Source organism: Molossus molossus, unplaced genomic scaffold (assembly GCF_014108415.1).
Source record: "Molossus molossus isolate mMolMol1 unplaced genomic scaffold, mMolMol1.p scaffold_m16_p_10, whole genome shotgun sequence".
NCBI classification, from domain to species: Eukaryota; Metazoa; Chordata; class Mammalia; order Chiroptera; family Molossidae; genus Molossus; species Molossus molossus.
In genome coordinates, this window is record NW_023425345.1 from 100111548 (window position 1) to 100132693 (window position 21146).

The following is a 21146-nucleotide window of genomic DNA, read 5'->3' on the forward strand; positions in this document are numbered from 1 at the left end:
ATTTTTCTTCAAATAAAAATATCCCCAAATTACAGTTGATCTTACTTACAACCATAAATGGTCAACTTTCTTAAAAACAAAACAGAAAACATTTAAAGTCTGATCTCATCTCTAGATGGACCAGATCCTTGCCTGAGTGTCTTGAAGGAGGATGTACGAAGGTGAGAAGAAAGCTCTCTCTCAAGCAGCCAACAGCTCCTCCGAGACCGGGCCTCACAGACCTTGCAGCTCCTTTCCTCAGGAATGAAAACGACTCCCTCTTTGCCAAGGAACAGGAGCTCGGTTACTGGCTGTTTCAGTAGGAGTCACTGACAATGCTTCTTGTCAACTCTGATCTTATTTAGAATGCATGTCTAATACAGAAAACCAAACGTGTCCTGTATGTAAATATACGTTATAATACCCGTGAGTGTAAACACTGAAGTTAACACTGCAAAAGGCTTTCACATTAACCCTAATTTTCACTGGTTAACTTTCCAAAAACTCCAGGGATTTTCCAGTTCAGGTTATATGCCCAGAACCTAAATTCTATCCAGTAATTTAGAAAATATGTACGTATTTATTTTCAGTAGTACAACAAGAAATAAAAACTCTAGAATTTAGTGAGACTATCTGATCTCTCCAAGTTAAGGTATCTAATTTTGGAAACTTTGCAATACTCTCATGAAAAGCTTCAACAGTAGGGTTTTAGTCCAATTCTTTTAAAATGACTAATTATGTGCAAGGAGAGATATAGGTTATTAGACATTTGTGGGACTGTGAGGTTAGTCTACAATGATAATTTATCTCTGAATACAATTACACTTTGAATGCCCTATTATCTGTTCTACTCTCTAAGCTGTATAAATTATCTATAGGTACGTCACAGTCAAAGCAAGCAGCATTTCAGAGATTCTAGGAAATTGTGAAAACCAACTGTCAAAACCTGCAGAAATCTTGATAAAATGAAAATGATTCCCAGTACAAAATACTTCGAACAGCTGCCCAGGTCACTCTCGAGGGTCCCTCCTGCTGCATACTCACCTAGGGGAGAAGCTTCCATCGGGAGAGAATGCCTTTTGAAATGCTCCTACTACGGAGAGATTTAGGGGGAGGCATGCGAGCAGTATGAGGGACACTTCCACTGAGACACGGCCCCGCTCCTGAAGAGCCTCCAGTCCACAGGGGACAAGGCACAGGAACAAATAGCTCCAACGAGATGGTTCGTGCGAACTCACAGACGTGCTAAAAGCAAGGGGCTGTAGAAGCTCCCAGGAGAAAGACACTTTTGGGTTCACAGATAAAGGAAGGCTTTTAGGAGGATGCGGCATTTGAATTGCACTTGACAATGACATAATCTACAGAGAGATTGCGGAGGGGGGGGGCACTGCAGAGAAAAGCGTGAATGGTCCTGGTGGGCGGCTGAGGGCAGATGTCGGGATGGGGCGCAGAGAAGGCGAGAAGCGGGCGGGCCGCTCATGGAGGGCCTGCGGCACCAGCAAGGAGCAGAAGCAGCGACGGGCACCACGGGGCAATCAAACAGGGTCAAAGGGAAAACGATCGAGGATCCAGTGCCTTATGGATTAGAGAGCGAAAATGTTTGGGGACTAGTTTAGGTGAGAGGTACTAAGATGATGAGGAGAGAAGAAAGAGGACAAGGTGAAGGTGAGAGAAAGAACTGATCTGATTTGATCACTGACCACAAAAGAAAGCAAAGGAAGACAACAGAGAATGTTGATTCTGAAATGTGTAGTCTCAGCAGCCAGGAGGTCATAGATATCATTAACAGACAGAGCAACGTGGAGAGTAGGCATCGGTTTGCAAAAGCTAATACAGTACAAGATTCACTTAGGGGAAATGTTCAGCTCGAGGTAACTGAGTCACCCAGTGGAGGTTGTTTGGAAGGTCATTGGAAAGGTAGCTGAGTAGCTCTAGAGACAGGTTGGGGCTGAAAATGTGGATTCAACACTAACCCAAAGTTCTGAGAGCTGAAGCTGCGGGTAAGATGACCAAAGGGGAGACCAAAGCCCTGAAGTAGGTGCATCTATGGGCAAGCCTTGGGGAGCTCCCACACATGGCCCACTGTCAGGAGACAGACAGCTCTCTGATGGGCTGGCAGCTAGCTGCAGCAGAAATGACCAGCCCTCAGATTCAGGAGGCTTTCTGGATGCACCCCCAAGATCTCCTAGAACCTGTCTCCACCTCCCAAAATATTGCCCAGCTTACAGCCCTCTGAGAAATGATCACCCTAATCAGAAGCCAACCCTCCACCCCAGTCATGAACTTCTGTCCAACTTCATGTCATTTTTAAGGCTGTGGCATGTACACCCTGTGTCATGGGTGTCAGCCTCCCTGCCCAGCTCCTCAGCTATATCCTTACTTTCCCAAATATTCTACTACTTCCTGCACCAAAAGGAAGGAAGGAAGGAAGGAAGGAAGGAAGGAAGGAAGGAAGGAAGGAAGGAAGGAAGGAAGGAAGGACGGGGGGAGGGAGGGAGGGAGGGAAAACAAGAGGGGGAAAACCACCTTATTTTGGGGGTGGAGAGGTGAATTTCTCTTTTCAATTCCTTTGTCTCATGATTTCTGGTCTGAGCTCACCTCATTGAGAAAACATGATGCTATTTAAAAGGGAGGAAGCTGAGGAGAAGTTGGAAAGGAAGCGGCAAATGTCACCTTCTTTATACTCTTTTCTGCTGTTTTCTGTTTCTGAGCACCCGGCAGGTTAGGTGCTATTCAGAACACACACCCAGGTATGACCCTCCACATAAATCATTCTCTCCTTGAGTGACAGGATCTACTTTCACTAATGATTAATACACGAAACCCCAAGTCTTCCCCCCCACACACACACTCAAAGGTTTTAACTTTAAATTATACCTACTTGCCCACTGGGAAAATCAAGTCTACACCTGACTACTGAATAATTTGACAGCTAGATATACTTTAGTCTATAGCATGTAACCAACACCAAACTCTACAGTAATTATTTTTCTCTAAGTTTCTAGTGCCTAAGGCATATGCTGGAGGTTTGTGTTTTTTTTTCCTTCTCTGAAAACTATAAAGAAATTATGAGCTATATCCTGGATCAGACCTGCTCAAATACAATGATTTTGAATGTAAATTTCAAGTTAGAGAATTACTTTTTTTCCTCTTCAATTTCAGTCTTAACAAAGCTGTGGATCGCTAATGTAACTTCAAGTTTCCTGGAGGTTCTACAGGGCCTACATCATAACCTTCAGGTGGGGGGCGGTGAAGGACAGAAGGGAGGCGCCGAGGACGGTCTCCTGCAGCACAGAGAAGATAAGGGCTCTGTGCTCCCCCAGAGGAACCCGGCTGCTAGCTGGGAATTACAGGGAGGCGGCCTGAGCCCACACAGCAAGCAGCCCAGCCGAGAGCCCGCTTCTCCACAAGGCGGGCTGCTCCCCACCACTCCCAGAGCCCACTCGCTTACAGCTCCTCGGCCGATGGCCTGGAAGGGGCAGGGAAGGTGGGCTTGGCCTGAAGAGCCTCTCAAGGCAACTAACAGAAGAAAAGGCTTGAACCCTGGGTGTGTCCTTGCCCTGCATGGCAGCTCTAAGAACTAAAGAGAGGAAGAACTCCGGCCCAGGACCCCGAGTGAGCCATCCTGATTTCAGTGTGCTCAGCTATAAAATGGAAGCTAAGATACTCTTGGGTTCAAAGGACCTAGAGACAAATCCACTTCCCTGTGTCTGTTCCATTTGTCAAAATCGTGTGGAAAAGGGAAGAAGAGATGGAAGGGCCTTGGCACAGAAAGCCGTGCCCGGGGGCTGCAGTGATGGCGAGGAGCCTGAACCCAGGTGGGGTGGATTCCCCGCGGAGGAGCTGAGATCCATGCCCGGGGGCTCACGGGCCGCCCCCCTCCACGCTCATCCCTGTCCCTCGGAACCCAGGAATACAGCACAGAACAGCTGCAGCAAAGCCAAGCTAGCCCAGGAAACGCTAAGGATTCGACAATGGATCACCTGCATCATTCCACAGTCACCGTGGACACTTCCAACGTTATAGGCACACGAGTAACTAAAAATATGAAGTGCACATTTACAAATAACTCCTCTTTATAGTCACGTTTCAGATTTTGAGACATCTACTGTGGCACGATGTAATGTCTAAGCGCGGTGGGGTTTCTATAATGAATCTGATGGGAAAGTAGGTCTGAAGAAAGAGCTACATTCCAAGAAGAAAAAAGGACCCAGCTCTGATACCACGTTAGCTGCTCCTAGGAGCTAAACCAACAAAGCTCTGCCCTAAGGATACGATCGAAGGACTTCCGGTCTTTTAAGAGCTTCATACTTTACTTAATCCTTGTCGACAACTCTCTCTCCACTAAGGAACAAAAATAAAAATTATCTTGACGTTAAATATAATAACAACTATAAGAATAATGGTTAATGGTACTAAGATATCAATTAAAATACGTGCGAAGTTTTTCTGTGATTTACTGGTCAACTACAAATTTGGATACAGTTAGGTGGCACATAATTCAAAATAAATTATAACATACTGTGTTTTAAAACTAGAACGTTCTGAATAGCAGTATTAACTATTGCTCTCAATAGGAAGCCTTTACACTAGGAGCTATTTTCTCTGGCACACAGCCCCTGGGTGCTTAGGCGGTGTCGATCCGGCAGCCTTTGAAGCAGAGAGATTAGAAACGCCCAAAGCACAGCTGGAATTGTTCTGCCCACACCTGTCAGCTCTGCCACAGCAAAAGCTGCTGCCGTGGGGACGTGGCTCGATTCACCTTGAGGTGAATTTTTTTTTTTTTTTAGGGAATCAAAACCTTCACTTTTTTCCTTAGGAAGATATATGCCACATGAGATATGTTTCCTTCATGCTCCCTCCAAAAGAGAAATGTGTCAGTGGAAATTTTACTACTAAAAATGATGACAACGAGCCGCTCCTGTATTTTAACATCTTCAGATTGTTATGCACACACATGTCTACAATCACGAGTTACACATTTGCAAATAGCTCCTTCTTATACTCCCGCTGCAGAGTCTGAGGCATCTGCTGCGCCATGACGTAATCCCTAGTCACAATGGTATTCTCAGATTGAATCCAGTAGGAGAGTAGGTCTGAGCCATAGCACCTTCAGGAAACCAAGTGAGCAGAGAGTCTTGGGAACTGCTTATACACACATCAAGATAAAGGAAAATGTAAGGCAATGCTTCTAGGAATAACTAGGTAGACCAAAATTTAGAACTGTAAGTGTACAGATGTCCCACACATCACTTCTATAAACCCAAGACAGAGAAAGAACAAGCCTGGAGAAAGAAAACTGAAAAAAAAAAATTATAAAATCAATCTCATTCTCAATTACTCTTCCTCAGCTCGATATCCCTCTCCCTCTCCCTCCTCCAACTTGATTCAACTACTGTAATCCCTTCAAAACACTCTCCCCACAAAAACCTCTAAAACTGCCCTGGCCCTCGAGCAGTCTGCTAACCAACATCTGAGACGTCATGGCTTCAGATCCAGTGACAGGAACTTTGAAGTTGAGGAGGCTGAGATGGGATTTCGTCATCAAAGGCTTAGCCAAATGGGGCAGCCTCTGGATCTTCTTTAAGGACACTGGTTCTTATGACATACCCTGAGGCTATTAAATCATGCTTTGAAATATAGCTTACAAAACAGACCCAGAGACACAGAAGTAGGGTTCAGACTGACAAACCTGGGTGGAGGGGATAAACCAAAGAACTTATATGCATGTGTGCATAACCAATGGACATAGAGAACAATGCTGGGGCGGGGAGGGGGGGGGGATTGGGAGGAGGGTGTCAATGGGGGGAAAAGGAGAAACATCTGTAACAAAAGTAAATAAATTAATAAGCCATATATATCTATAGCTTACAACCTAAGTCTCGGGAGCCAGGCCTGCACTGCAGTATGTCAGCTATGGGAGGTTCCCGGGCACGGACTGGACGAAACCCAGCTCTGCTCTCCTATCTTCACGGCTTGAACTAACGTTTAGATATCCACTCAAGTGCTCCACCCACAGGGAGGCATTATGGGTAATCACAAGTGACTAAAATGATTTTTCCACTAATATTTAATATCTAATATGCTTCATGATAGCACAACGTGGCAACATCTTTTATGGATCTTGGACTCCTTACTTAGAATCCACGAAGCAAAGGGTTCCTGGAATCAGTGCCCGGAACAATCACTTCCTAGATTTAAGGGTAATTTAAAAGTCTTTTCTCCAGCACATAAATTCCCCATAACTGAGAAAACAGCGTGAAATAGGTTACTTTTCTTCAGTAGATTATTATTATTTTTTAATCTCAATAATGGTCGATTAAGCTAGTCAACCCAAATTCCTAGTTTATTCCATAAAAAGACACTGTTACGCCACGTGCTGCTGGCCTGCGCCTACAGGACAGTGCCCCTGCAGAAGGGGCAGGCGCCCGCCCAGCGCCCCACTCACGGTTGGCCGGCCGGCTCTGCTCGGGCTGTGCGCTGTCCGCGGACTGGGTGCTGGCGACCGAGGACGCGCTGGAGCTCCGCATGAAGCCAAAGGCCGCCAGCTTGGCTGCCGGCAGACGCGAGTATCCAGGAGGGCGGAGTCCAGATTTCGGGAGACAGGATTTGGCAGCATTTGAACTGGAGGCTTTCTTTAAATCTGCTGAAATAAACCCAAACAAAAGAAAAATGTTTTCTCAGTTGAAAGCAAGGTAGAGAATAGACGGAGTGTGACCATTAATCCAGTTCTAGCATAAACAGGCCACGAGTAACCTTGAGGGTCCAATTTGCACATTCACAAACACACCTTTCCGAGACAGCCCCTCACTGTGGGCCGGGCGTTCAGAGGCCTCAGAGAGGAGAGGCAGAAGGTGTGCAGGGGAGGCAGAAGATGGATGAGACCGGAAGACACAACTAACCCGATTGTAGGGTCCTAAAGAAAGATGTAAAGTGCTTAGGAAGCTGAACGGAATGAGAGTACTTACTGCTGCAAGTTACCCTGAAATTGTGAAACTGCAATACACTTTATGGTTCTTATTTTCTTTTTTTCATCCTCACCTGAAAACATTTTTTCATTTTTTGTTCAGATAGAGTGCGAGGGAGAGAGGGGGAGGGGGGGTGGGGGGGAGAAACATCGATGTGAAGGGACACATCGAGTGGTTGACCCCCACACGACCCAACCAGGGCCGGGGACAAACTGCAACCGAAGTACGTGCCCTTAGCGGGAACCGAACCCGGGTCTCTCTGGACCACAGGCTGACGCTCTAACCGCTGAGCCAAACCGGCCAGGGCAATACACTTTAAAATCCAACATACTGTGGGCAAAGAATCCTCGTGGCAACTATTCATTAGCAACTGTAACCAATATGTAGTAAGTCGTGGAAACAGGCACAAAGAATCATTTTACTAACCTTCTGTGGGTTGCGGGAAGGAGGTGGAAGGGCAGACAGTGGAGCTGGCCGGGTCGGAATGAAGGCCATCTCAGGGACCAGCCGTGTAATCCTGGGCCCCTCACTAACACTAGGAAGCACAGTTTCCTTCCCCAGAAGGAACCGAGGATCATAACACTGCCCTTGCAAGTTTAGATTTAATATTCCCGCTTATAACACTGAACTTGATAGATGGCCAAATTAATGTTATGTTTCTTTTCTCCTTTTTCTATCACCTGTTTTTATGTTAGTGCAAACTTCAAAACTAGTTTCTGGATATATGCAAATCCAGTTATTAGAATAATAAAACACCATGCCGTAAATCCATCATCTCAGCACCACTACGTCTGAGCAGGGCTCCCATGATCGTCTCAACACTACAAGAAGCCTCTCAGTACCAGACAGAAACAGAATGCTCTCAAGACACAAATTCTCTATGATGCAAAATCTAAAAAGAATAAGGGCCAGGTTCCCAGTGTCCTGACTTTCTTAGCCAAGCCATTTCACAATGTTCCCCTGCGAGTGCTTATATCCAGATCCCTCAGCCACGTCAACTCATAACTCGTGATTATCCGGTGAAAGATTAATCAGGATGCAGATTACACATCATGTTAAAAAATGGTTCATTTGTAAAAAATTCATTCTAAAGATCAGTGAAGAGTCTACATATTAGGACGTTTCTATGGGTGGAAATCCAGAAAGAACCAGATCCAGGCTGGGTTTACAGTGTCTCTCCCTTCCCAGCAGCTTCCCCCGAGAGTGAGCTGTGGGCAGCTGCACGTGTGATGAAGGCGGAACCTAAACATCCGTGGTTTCCTGATGCCTGGGTTAGGACTGGGACGAGGAGGAGCCCGGCGAGAGGGAACAGGGAACAGGGAGCTGGGGATGCGTATATTCCCAACTCAGGCCTGTCCTAATGCTTAGAAAAAAAATGGTCCAATATGACAATGAAGAAATAATCACTGTTTAATAAGTAGCAATGACCCCTTTACATTAGCAATTAAGTGCCATTTCCAATGTTTTTAAATTGCTTTCGTGTCATTTTGCTTACTTTTAGATGATATCCCCAGAACAATGAAAGTGTCCCCATATATCAGATATCATTTTCACAATAAATTTATACCAAATCAATTTTGGATGATGCCTGTAGAACAGTAAAAGAATTGCTAAAAATCAGATGTAATTTCAACAATAAGTATATGCTAAACCCATCACATTTTGATACTTTTTTCATCATAGATAACCACCTTCTCAATCCAGTTAATCAATAGTTGACTTAAGATTATAAAAGATCATGTGAGGAAAACAATACTTTTGGAGGGAAAATAAATCCATATTTGGAAATAAAGAAGTCAGAATTCCTAACAGAGCACCATGGCATGTGGTAAACATTCATTTAATATTTATGTAAGAATAAAAACTAAGTTTATTAAATCATTATGTAAGGCAATTAAGCCATTGAAAATGTTCAAAGACAAATCTATCCTATTCTACCCTTACCTATATTTAGTCATTGTTCATTTCTTTCTTTTTTTTTTTTTTATTATCCTCACCCGAGGATATTTTTCCATTTTTTTACAGATAGAGTGGGAGGGAGAGAGAGAGAGGAAGGGAGAGAGAGAGAGAAACATAGACGTGGAGGGACACATCGAGTGGCTGCCACCCGCACAACCAACCAGGGCCGGGGACAAACTGCAACCGAAGTACATGCCCTTAGCGGGAACCGAACCGGGGTCTCTCCGGACCGCAGGCTGACACTCTAACCGCTGAGCCAAACTGGCCAGGGCTAGTCATTGTTCATTTCATCAGTGGAAAGGTAGCCATGGTACATGTAGAGAGAGGAGGGCTTGAAAACCCAGGATGCCAAGTACACAGGCTGTAGGTCTCTGGATGACTTTGTAGCTTTCACATTCCCTCAGGCCAGCTATTCCTTTTCATAAAGGCACATATGGGGTGGGGTGGGAGCTATTATGGGAATATGACTTGTCCCAACTCTCTGTGTATACACTTTTTCTAAACTTCATATAACCTATGGTATACATCAAGTCTCTATACTATTGTCTTTCCTTCTACCAGATAAATCTCACAAACAGTATCCACCTTCAGAGTTTGGAGGAACAAGTCTCTTTTAGACCATCAGTCCCCAGCATCAGCAGTACAGGTAAAACCTGTTATCATTTGGTTTTAACAAGTATTATTCCATAAAGTGTACTTGAAGTTTGCATTAGCCAAGCTTGCACTGTACTAATTTAGCCCAAAGCATGACTTGAATACTTCTACTAGTCTCTTTGCATGAGGACTAGTCGGAAGTAGAGTTCAAAAGTCTACTTTTTAAACAAGTACCTTGGTGCTTCTCATTCAGATAGTTTCCTGGACCACACTTTGAGAACTTCAACAGAAGATGCCAACTCATCCTGTGAAATGGTTACATTCATATGTCTAATTGAATATGTCTCAATTTAATCTTAGTTCCTTATAAAAATATGCAGTCCTTACTGTTTTTGTTTTTTCCAAACCAGTCCAGCATGTCAACAGAACATATTTTCTCAAGTGGTTTGTATCCTTGGACTATTCAAGAGCATAGTCTTTGATAGAAATAATGTATCAAGGTATATTGTAAGCCTTTGATAAACTAATGATAGTGATTAATATTATAATAAAACTGAGGAGCATGTAGGAGAGACAACTTCCACAATGGTGGCATGAAAAACTCCATGGAACATTCTCCAGTGAAACAAACCAAATTGGTGAAAATTATTTTTTAAAATGTAAAGTCTCTGGAAATTGTTCTAAGGGCACACAGGAAATAAAGAAACACTTATATACGAAAATCAATTAAATCTCAGTAAGAACAGTGACAGTGGATGGCACTTGAGCCATGACCCATTCCCTACTTTCCCTGTACCCCGTCCATCGCAGCATGATGAAAAGTCTACTCTGGATTGGTATGGCTAAGGTGACAGGCCTCCTCCCCGTTACAGTATGGTATCTTACAGTATGGAAAGGCAGGTCACCACCATTTCCAGTTTACATTCTAGAGAAACACATCACTATTCCCATTCCTTAGCAAAATCATCACTAAGATTTTGCCCAAGTGTAGAGACAAGCCTTAAGAACAAAAAAGGCTGAAGCACTGTGTAAAGAAACTGACTTTATTTGGAATAGAGTATGGGAGAAGTTCAAGCCTAAGGGTACTCTTGAAAACAATGCAGATTCTTATGGTAAGCAATGAGAGGAGGCTAGGAGCTCTATGAGATCATGAAGGTAAACTACAGTAAGCCACTTTACCAAACAGAACCAGGGAAAGAGCTAAGAAGAGTCTTCTCAGACTCAGGACTAATCTCAAAGATCAACTTCAAAAGCTACCCCTGAAAAGGGACCTGAATTTTCTTGGATCCCACTATGTAGTCATTTATGCCTCAGGGCACTGTAGAAACAATAAAGCAATCAGCCAGTAATTAGTGGAGCCTGAAAGCTGGACTTGTTATCAAAGGAAGGAGAATAGCTTAACAGAAGAGATCAGGGAGAAAGACAAAGAAAGCTCCCCTAAAATACTGTCAGAGTGACTATGCACACCCCAAGGCTGTGCCCCCTGTGGCGTGACATCAGTGGTTTCACATTTCAGGGGAAGTAGGCTTCACTAAAATAGACCAAACACACAACTAAACAAATAAATAAGCAAACAAAAACAAGCCCCAGACATGAAGTTAGGTAAATAGTATCCACAGATGTAACAATATATTATCTAAATGTCTAGGGTTCAACAAAAAAAATTTGACACATGCCAATAAAACAGAAAACTAAGACTCATACATAGGAGGAAATTAGCAGGCACAGAAACTGCCTAATGTATGTCTTAGCAAACTGCCTAATGAATGTACATACTTCAAAACAGCTGTTATAAATATATTCAGGGAACTAAAGGAAACCATGGTTAAAAAATTCAGGGAGCTATGATGACAATGTCTCATTAAACACAACATAACATCAAAGAGATAATAACTGTTTTATAAAGAAAGAAAAAAAGAACCCAACAAAAATTCTGGTATTGAAAAGTAAAATAACTAAAATGAAAAAATTAACTGGAGGGTTTCCAAACCAGATTTAAACTGGTGGGAGAAAGAATCCATCATCTTATAGATAGATCAATCAATATCATGTAATTCAAGGAACAAAAGAATAAAGAAAAATGAACAAAGCCTCAGAAAAATGTGGGATGTCAGTAAGTGCAATGATGTACAAATAATGGGTGTATCAGATGGAGAAAAGTGAAAGGAGAAAATATTTTTGAAGAAACAATAGCTGACATTTCCCAAGTTTTATGAAAATCATTAATCTAAACATGCAAGATGCTCAACAAAACCCAAATAAAATACATGCAAAGAGTTCTACACCAGACATGTTATGGTAAAAATCTTGTTAGCCAAAAACAGAGAAAACCTTGAAAGCAGGAAGAGAAAAATGACTATGTATGAGCAAATACCAACAGATTCACAGCTAACTTCTTATCAGAAACAATGGAGGCCAAAGGATAATGGGATGACATATTCCAAGTGCTAAAGGAGTAAAACAGTCAACCCAGAACTTTATATCCAACAAAACTATATTTTAAAAAATATGGCAAAAACAAAGATTCTCAAATTAACAAAAAGTGAGAGATTTATTGCTCACAGACTCAATTTATGAAAAATATTAAAGAAAGTCCTTCAGACTAAAAGCAAGTGATCTCAGATAATTCAAATACACACACACACACACACACACACACAGAATACTGGTAAAGGAATTATGTAATTATAAAGGACAGTATAAATACATATTTTTTCTCTTCTCGTAACCTAAATTGCAATTGTATGAAATAATAGGTATATAACCGTATTACTGAGCCTTTAACATAGAAATGTAATGTATTTAACAACAACAGTACAAATCCTAGCTGGCTTCTTTGCAGAAACTGACAAGCTGATTTCAGTTTCATAGGACACAGAATAGTAAAAATAATCTTGAAAAACAAGAAAAAAATTAGAGGGCTCAGACTTTCCAATTTCAAAACTTAGTTTAAAGCTACAGTAATCAGACAGTGTGGTACTAACACAGGATATTACTATTATTACTATAACAGAATTGGGATTCCAGAAGTAAACCCAACATTTACACTCAATTGAATTATAACAAGGCTGCTAAGACCATTCAATGGGGGAAAAACAGACTTTTCCACAAATCGTTCTGGGACAACTGGATAAACATATACATAAGACGGGTGTTAGCTACTATCTCACCTCATGTTCAAACAACTCAGAGTGGATTAGAGACCCCAGTGTAGGTCTATAAACTAAAAAACCTTTAGAAGAAAACAGAGCTATAAATCTTCCCAACTTCAGATTAGACAGTGATTTCTTATACATGACCCAAAAAGCATAAGCAACAAAAGAAAAAATAGATATATTGAGTTTCATCAAAATTGAAAGTTTTTTTTTTGTTTTGTTTTGTTTTTTATCCTCACCCGAGGACATTTTTCCATTTTTTGTTCAGGTAGAGTAGGAGGGGAGAGAGGAACAGAGAGAGAGAGAAACATCGACATGAAGGGACACATCGAGTGGCTGCCACCCGCACGACTGACCAGAGCCGGGGACAAACTGCAACCGAGGTACATGCCCTTAGCGGGAACCGAACCTGGGTCTCTCGGGACCGCAGGCCGACGCTCTAACCGCTGAGCCAAACCGGCCAGGGCAAAATTGAAAGTTTTTATGCCTCAAAGGACACTAACAAAAAAGTGGGGGGAAACAACAATGGAAGAATGGAAGAAAATATTTGCAAATTATATTTCTGATAACTTTTTAGCATCCAAAAATGTATAACTGCATGACTCAGCAATGAAAGAAAAATAACCGCATTTTTAAATGGGCAAAGGATTGAATAGACATTTCATCAAAGAAAATATACAGACAGCCAATAATTACATGACAAGATGCATAATATCTTTAGCCATCAGAAAAATGCAAATCAAAAATCACAATAAGATACCACTTCACGCATACTAGAGTTGCTATAATAAAAATGACAGACATTAACAAATGTGGGTAAGGATGTAGAGAGATTAGTTGAAATGTAAATGGTGCAGTCTCTTCGGAAAATAGTCTTGCAGTTCCTCAAAAGGTTGAACATAGAGGTGCCATATGACAGAACAATTTCATTTCTAGGTATGAAAGGAAAGCAGTTTTCTACTTCCAGCGGCATTACTTGTACAGCAAAAAGGTTGAAGCGGTACAAATGCACAGCAGTGATGAGTGGATAAACAAAACGTGGCATGCTAATTCACTGGAATGTTTTTCAGCCACAGCAAGAAGGAAGTAGGGACACAAGCTACAGTATGGATAAACCCTGAACACATTCAGGCATGTGAAAGAGGGCAGACACAAAGGGCCCCGGACTGTATGACTCCATTATATGAAATGTCCCAAACAGGCAAATCTATAGAGACAGAAAGGAGATTTGCGGCTGCCCGGCGCTGGCGTTTGGGAGAAATGACGAATGCTTGATCATGGGCACAAGGTTTCTTTCTTCATGGAGTCATGATAATGTTCCAATCTTGGTTGCAGTATGGTTGTATGATTCTGTGAAAATACTAGAAACCAATGGTCTCTATCCCCTAAAAGGATGATTTTATGTAGTATATGAATTATATCTCAATAAAGCTATTATATATATTTTTAAGTTTAAAAGAATAAATAATTCTTGTCTTCAGTTCAGTACCAGGCTTACATTAAGCTAGAGCAATGGCTGTTTTCCCAATCTCTTTCATTATCTCCACCCTCAAAGGGCCTGTGTGGGACAGAGAGCTGGTCTGTCACTGTGAGCCCCCCACAAAACCCTTCTAACAGGCAGGTGAAAGAAACGCGTTATATAACACATCAAAGACCCTTCCAAACACATATAGCCATGGTGGAGAAAGTCATCAAAATAACTTCAAAATAAAATAAACATAAACCCTCTAGGATCAAATATTCAAATCCCACACAAAGAAACTGAGTTACTGTGGTTCTTTCTAGTTTCTTTGAGCAGTGTCTTCTTCCACAGATACTCAGTAGGGAGGTGGCGAGCTCTGTTCAAACAGCCGAGGGAAGTCGAGAAACCATCCCCCTCACCCTGCTCAGGAACGAGTCAAGAGCAGCTGTTTTACTAAGTTTCCTTCATACTGGGAAATAGTGACCAAAATGAGGACACAATTAAACAAAGCAAGGGAATTGGTACCTTTCAGGATTGTCCTAAAGATCTGGGTTTGCTTGATTAACATCAAGCATGTCACTGCAGGCCAGACTCAAACTCTCTGAACCTCAGTTTTCTCACCTGAAAAATCAGGATAAAACCATCTACCCATTTTTGCCCTGGCCGGTTTGGCTCAGCGGTTGGAGCGTCAGCCTGCGGACCAGAGAGTCCCAGGTTCGGTTCCCGCTGGGGGCACGTACCAAAAAAAAAAAAGGAAGCACTGAAAATAAAAACAAAAAAACAAAAACATCTACCCATTTTAGTGACCATAGAGAAATTGCATCTAAAGTGCATATCATACTGCCTGGTAGTAAAAACCCAGTAAATGATAGGCATTACTGTTGTTGCTACCATTAATGCCATTATTGTTACAACTGAAAAAAGTATCTCCCACCAAAAACAAAAAAAGCCACAGTACATGCTAGCTAATTCCCAGGATGGCTCTCCAATGACCCTCACCTGTGAATCAGAGTTGACTTGTGTGACAAGTGTGATACGGATATTGGGTAAATGATAAACTTCTAGACTGTGACTTCTCAGTCTGGGTCAAAAAAGATACATTGAAGATTCTATTTTGGGCTCTTGGATTGCTCTCAGGAAGGAGCCAGCCATGCCATCAGGGTATTGAAGCAGCCTGGTGAGAACCTGGGCACTCATGCCTACAGCCAGCACCAACTCATCGTCAAAGTGAGCAACAACTCCACCTTGGAGGTGGATCCTCCATCCTCAGTCAAGCCTTTGGGTGACTATGGACTTAACCAAACATGACTGCAACCTTACAAGAGGCTCCAAGCCAGGAACATCCAGCCAAGCTGTTCCCAAATTCCTGACCTGCAGAAACCATCAGATGATAAATGATTATTGTAGCTTTAAGCCACTATGCTTGTGGGTGATTGGTTATTCAGCAACTATAACCGATATGGATACTGGCCCCTGGGTGCTACCATAACAAGAATTAAGTGTTAGGAGTGGTTTTGGAACCAGGCAGAACAGAAGCTATAAGGAACTTGAAGAGAGCATCAGTGAAGGCCTAAAGAGCTTCAAAGAAGCTGTTAGCATACGCCCGTGCCCTTGAAAACGCTGTCAGTGAGGGCTTAAAAGAAAGTAAGAAACCCATGGAAAGTGCACCCTTGTTAATCAGTTGCAGAAGGTTTAGCAACCAACCTACTGTGCTATGAAGTTTAGAAATTCTATCTAATAAACTTAGTCATTTAGCTACTGAGCTTCCCAGGCAGAGTGCCGAAGACATTCCCAGCTTCTTACTCTTCTGGTAAAATGGACGAGTACAGGGATATGCTAACGATGTTAAAGTAAAGGAGCTGTTGAACATAAAGGAGCTAGGACTTGCTGAAAATCCCCAGCCTCTCTAGACACCAAAATAAGAAATGGCTTCTGGGCAGAGATCATATCTAGGCTACTGTTAGGAAATATGATCTAGTTGATGAAGCCAAAGATTCAACTGTAAAATAACTTACAGGACTTCAGAACTATCTAAGGCAGTGCCTTAATAACTCTTAAATAATAGGGCCTCAAAGAAGCTTTATTACTGTCCCTCAGTAGCCTCAGAAAAAGCCCAAGAAGAGAAGGTTTGTTTTCTAGTGAATTTTGAGTGTGGCTTTTGTCAAATGAAGTTAACCCAATAATATTCATAAAAAATTTAAGAGAATTATATTAACAAATACTGTCAGCTCACACTGAAATAGGAAAGAGACGATACCAAATGAAAGGAGGTCTTTAAACATCCAAACTTCCACGTGCAGGAAGCAGGCTAAGAAAACCCCTAAAATGCAAACCTTTCATCGAGGAGGAAGGCAAAGAGAACCAAGAGCCAGAGGATGAGGCCAACAGCAATAACAACAAAAACATTATTACGAGACAGTCATACAACTTAGTCCTAATCAAGGAACCACCAACACGTACCCTGCTGCATTTAGAATTGCTATGGGCCAGTGACTCCTCTCGCTGTGTGCCTCACATTATGCCCCCTTTTTTAATTGGGAGAGTCTATTGAAGTTTTCCTATGCTTGTTCCACCGCTCTCTACTGGGTGGGTAGAGGGGAAAACGTATCTCTTTAGATTACAGATTTTTATTCCAAGAGGAACTGTACTCAACTATATCTAAGTATTTTCATTTATTCCTGGACCTGATTCAGATTATGACATTCTAGATGTTGGGCTGATGTTGTTAAGAATGAGACTTTGGGGGGCCATCAATGGGGTGAGTGTTTTTTGCATGTAGGAGGGGCACAAATCACTGGAAGCCAGTGGTAACCTGCCTCCAAGATGCCCTCCCCCTGCAATGATCTTCACCTCCTAGTCTTCACACCCTTGTGTAGTTCCCTCCCACGGTGAGATAGGGCAGCCTTCTGTGACTCATAGAATATAGAAGGTACGAAACTTCTTAGGTTATATAGCAAAATACATTGCAGCTTCTTCCTTGGTCTCTTCGAGTGCTCCCTTTGGGGAAAGCCAACTACTGTGTTATAACAACTGTGTGTAAAGAGAGACCCACATGGAGGAAGCTGAGGTTTCTAGTCAATAGCCAGCACCAACTTGTTAGTGACCTTGGGATTGGGTCCTCTGGCCATCAGCTTTCCGATGGCAGATGCTCAGCTAACGCCTGACTCTCAGGATTTGAGGACAAGGCTCAATTCCACAGGCATTCTCTCCACCAGGGCAGTGATGTCTCAGCTTTACACAAGGACTCTCCTAGTGCACTCTTAAAGTCCCACATCTTGGGAAACCCCTCAGCACTTTACCACACTAACCAAAATGGTTGATCACCCAAGAGTTTTAACTACCCGGCTTAACTAGCAACTTCTGCAATAGATAACAGAATGGCTGTAAATCTGGATTTGGGGGGAAATCTCTCAGTGAAGAGTGATGAAAATACCGGACATACCAACCAGAGGGGAGGGTAAATTCCCTAACAACTGGTGATGATTTCAACATCTCAGCAAAACCAAAGCATTCACACTGAAAAGAGAGGCTCCAGTTCTGGGATAACAGAATAGCCACATACAAAGAAACGTAGGTGGATCCCTACCTCACATCATATGCGATACTTAACTCAAAATGAGTGACAGATTTAAATTCAAGAGCTGAAATGATAAAACTCTTAGGGAAACACAGGCATCAGTCTTCAAGAACTTGAGTTAGGGTAAGCCTCTTAGATATGATAGCAAAGGCATAGGCCGCAGAAGAGGAAAAAAATCAATAAACTGAACATTATCAACTTTTAAATCTTCTCCTCCTCCTCCTCCTCCTCCTCCTCCTCCTCCTCCTCCTCCTCCTCCTCCTCCTCCTCCGTCTCCATCTCTGTCTCCGCCTCCTTTTCTTAAACAATAGACATTTATTTATTTCTCACAGTCCTGGAGGCTAGAAGTCCAAACTCAAGGGGCAGGCAGACTCCGTGTTCGTGAGAACCCCCCTCCTGGGTTACAGACGGCCACCTTCTCACCACGTCCTCGCACGGTTTCTCCTTGGTGAGCATGGAAAAGTGTGGGTACAGAGCTTTTCCGGTTCAAGGACTCAACTCATAAAGTGAAAAGACAGCCACAAAATGGTAAAAAATATATATATAAATATAAATTGTAAATATGTGTGATGAGAGATTTGTATTGAGAGTGTACAAAAAACTCTTGAAAGCCAACAATAAAAAGACACCCAGTTTACATGTGGGCAAAGGATCTGATTATATACTTCTCCAAAGAAGACATCAAATGTCTGACAAGCACATGAATTTTCCAAGAAGCACATGAACATGCTGAACATCATTAGTCATCAGGGAATGTCAATCAAAACCATAGCGAGACACCACCTTCGCATCAAGAGGACGGTCAGAATGAAAAAGCAGATCATAACAAGTGTTGGAGAGGTTGTGAAGACATTAGAACCCTCAAGCACTGAAGGCGGGAAGATAAAATGGTGTGACTGCTTTGGAAAAGAGTCGGACAGTACTTTAAAAGATTAAATATAGAACTATCTACCATGTGACCCAGCAATCCCACTCTTAGGGATATAGTCAAAAGGAAAACAAAACCAAATATTTATATATAAACTTGTACACAAATCTTCATAGTGACATCATTAATAATAGCCAAAAAGGCCCTGGCCAGTTTGGCTCAGCGGTTAGAGCATAGGCCTGCGGTCCGGAGAGACCTGGGTTCGGTTCCCGCTAAGGACATGTACCTCGGTTGCAGTTTGTCCCCGGCCCTGGTTGGTCGTGCGGGTGGCAGCCACTCGATGTGTCCCTTTCACATCGATGTTTCTCTCTCTCTCTCTCTCCCTCTCTCTCTCTCTTCCTCTCTCCCCCTCCCACTCTATCTGTACAAAAAATGGAAAAATGTCCTCGGGTGAGGATAAAAAAAATAATAATAATAGCCAAAAAGGGACTAAGCAACCCAAGTGTCAATGATCTAATGAATTGATAAATAAATTGTGATCTATCCACAACAATGGAATATTACTGAGCAATTAAAGAGAATTGTTATGAAATAAATTGTGTTCGCCAAAAAGTATATGTTAAATCCCTTACCCTCAACATGACTGCATTTGGAGATAGACCTTTAAAGAAGTAATTAAGGCTAAATGAGGTCATAAGGGTAGAACCCTAACCCAATAGGGCAGATGTCCTTAGAAGAAAGGAAGAGAAACCAGAGGCCCATCTCTCTCTACACATGCAAAGAAAGGCCCGCGTGAGGATGCAGTGAGGAGGTGACTATCTGCAAATGCAGAAAGGCCTCGCCAGACCAGTCCTGGAGGCATCTTAACCTTGCACTCTAGCCTGCAAACTGGGAGGAAATAAAAGTCTGTGGCGTGAGCCGCTCAGTCTGCGGTATTCTACGACGACAGCCTGAGCCGACTAATACGGGAATGAAGTACAGACACACGCTACAAATTGGATGACCTTTTAAAAAATTAAAGCAAGTGAAAAGAGCTAGACACATAGTACATGACTCCATTATATGGAGCGTCCAGAACAGGCAAATCTGTACAGACAAATACAGCAGATTAGTGGTGGCCAGCGGCTGCGGTTTGGCGAAATGAGTGCCTGATAATGAGGACAGGGCTTCTTTCTTTTTAAAGTCATGAAAATGTTCTAAAATCGAGGGTGACGATGGTCACACAACTCCGTGAACAGGCTCGAAACCACTGAACTTGCACTTTAAGTGGGTGAATTGTATGAAATATAAATTATATCACAGTAAAGCTATTATCTAAGAGAGAGACAGAGACAGAAAGCCCTGGAGTTGGCTGGCTGGTTAACGAGCCCCCAGAAAGACAAATACAGAGACAAGATGGAAGATACAGAAAATGAGGCGGAAGACGGATGACTAGATGGGCCCTGCGCGACCCCGAAGATAGATGACTACGGGAGAGGCTGCGTGGCGGCGGCCAGCGGCCCAGCCCCGAGGCCAGCAAGGGGCAGAGGAAGAACTGCCGCGAGGAGGGACAGACGGAGGAGGAGGAGGAGAGCGGAACGGCAGATCCTCTGGCTGTACTCAGTTCGGCTGAATTCAAGAAACACCGAATGAGCACACAGCAGATGTCTTCCCAGCTCTTCCGAAATACAAACATCAGCGTCACACGCACAGGCAGAAAATCACAATCCAGTGTGCTCAGTGACAAGACAGAGGCAAGCACCGGAGCTGGGGGAGCCAAAGTGGGGGATCCCTAAGCCCAGGCCTTAGCTCCCATCAGGGGTAAACTGAGCTGGGTCAGAGAGGAGAAAGGGAGCAAGTGGGTCAGCGATAGAGAGGGCAGGAGGTGTGTTGGGAGGAGCTGCTTGAGGGAGGCAGGAGGAGCGGGTCTGGAGGTGGACAGAGGCTGGAAGAGCTTGGCCGACATGAAGGCACCCAGGCTCCTTTCCTGGCCGCAATGGACAGACACTGTAAAACGTGGAAGGCAGGAGACGAGGGCTTGGTCTGCTGTGGAGGACAGGTGAAGAGGGCCAAGGCTGGCGGAGAAAGTCAGCTGGGCGCCAGCAAGGAGGGAGAGAAGTCCATGTCTGAGAGCAGGAATCCATGGAGCCGATGGATTCAAGCTACAGAATCAGCAGGTCTCGCTGATTGACTGGGGTGGAGCAGGGCGGGTAGAGGGTGAGTCAAGAGTAATTCTCTGTTATAGGGAAAAGACAAGGCCTACATACCTGAGGTCTCCAAGGAAACCATGTAGGTAAGCCATGCCCCCCTGAGATCACGCACACCTGAAAATACACCTTGTAGGAGGAACTTGAGGAACATCCTTTTCCCTTCAAAGAGAACATCAGGAAGCTTTGGTCAGAAGAGCCCACGGAAGGCTCTCCCACCGAGTGCTGGACGGCCGGGGGCCACTCCCTGCGGCCAGCCAAGCAAACCCCAAGAAGGCGCCCAAGAAAGAAGAGCAGAGTGGACCCCGATGCACAGAACAGGGTGTGGGCAGAGGGAGGGGAGCTTCCAGCCCATGCTTTTGTTAAAAACTCAGCCTACCCAGACGTAAAGGGCGAAA

At 43.3% G+C, this 21146-nt stretch overlaps 1 protein-coding gene across 3 annotated transcripts in view; it reads right to left on the reverse strand.

Annotated features, from left to right (window-relative positions):
- The window catches only part of MTUS2 (microtubule associated scaffold protein 2), a 389435-nt gene that overhangs the window by 332087 nt on the left and 36202 nt on the right, over window positions 1-21146 (reverse strand). Inside the window, exon 3 of one of the 3 annotated variants that reach the window (XM_036252379.1) lies at window positions 6428-6622. The exons of 1 other annotated variant lie outside the window; for it this stretch is intronic. In XM_036252379.1, coding sequence (XP_036108272.1) covers window positions 6428-6622 — 195 coding nt within the window. Of the gene's footprint in view, window positions 1-6427; window positions 6626-21146 lie in introns of all 3 variants that reach the window. One more of the 3 variants, XM_036252378.1, reaches the window with a different exon arrangement.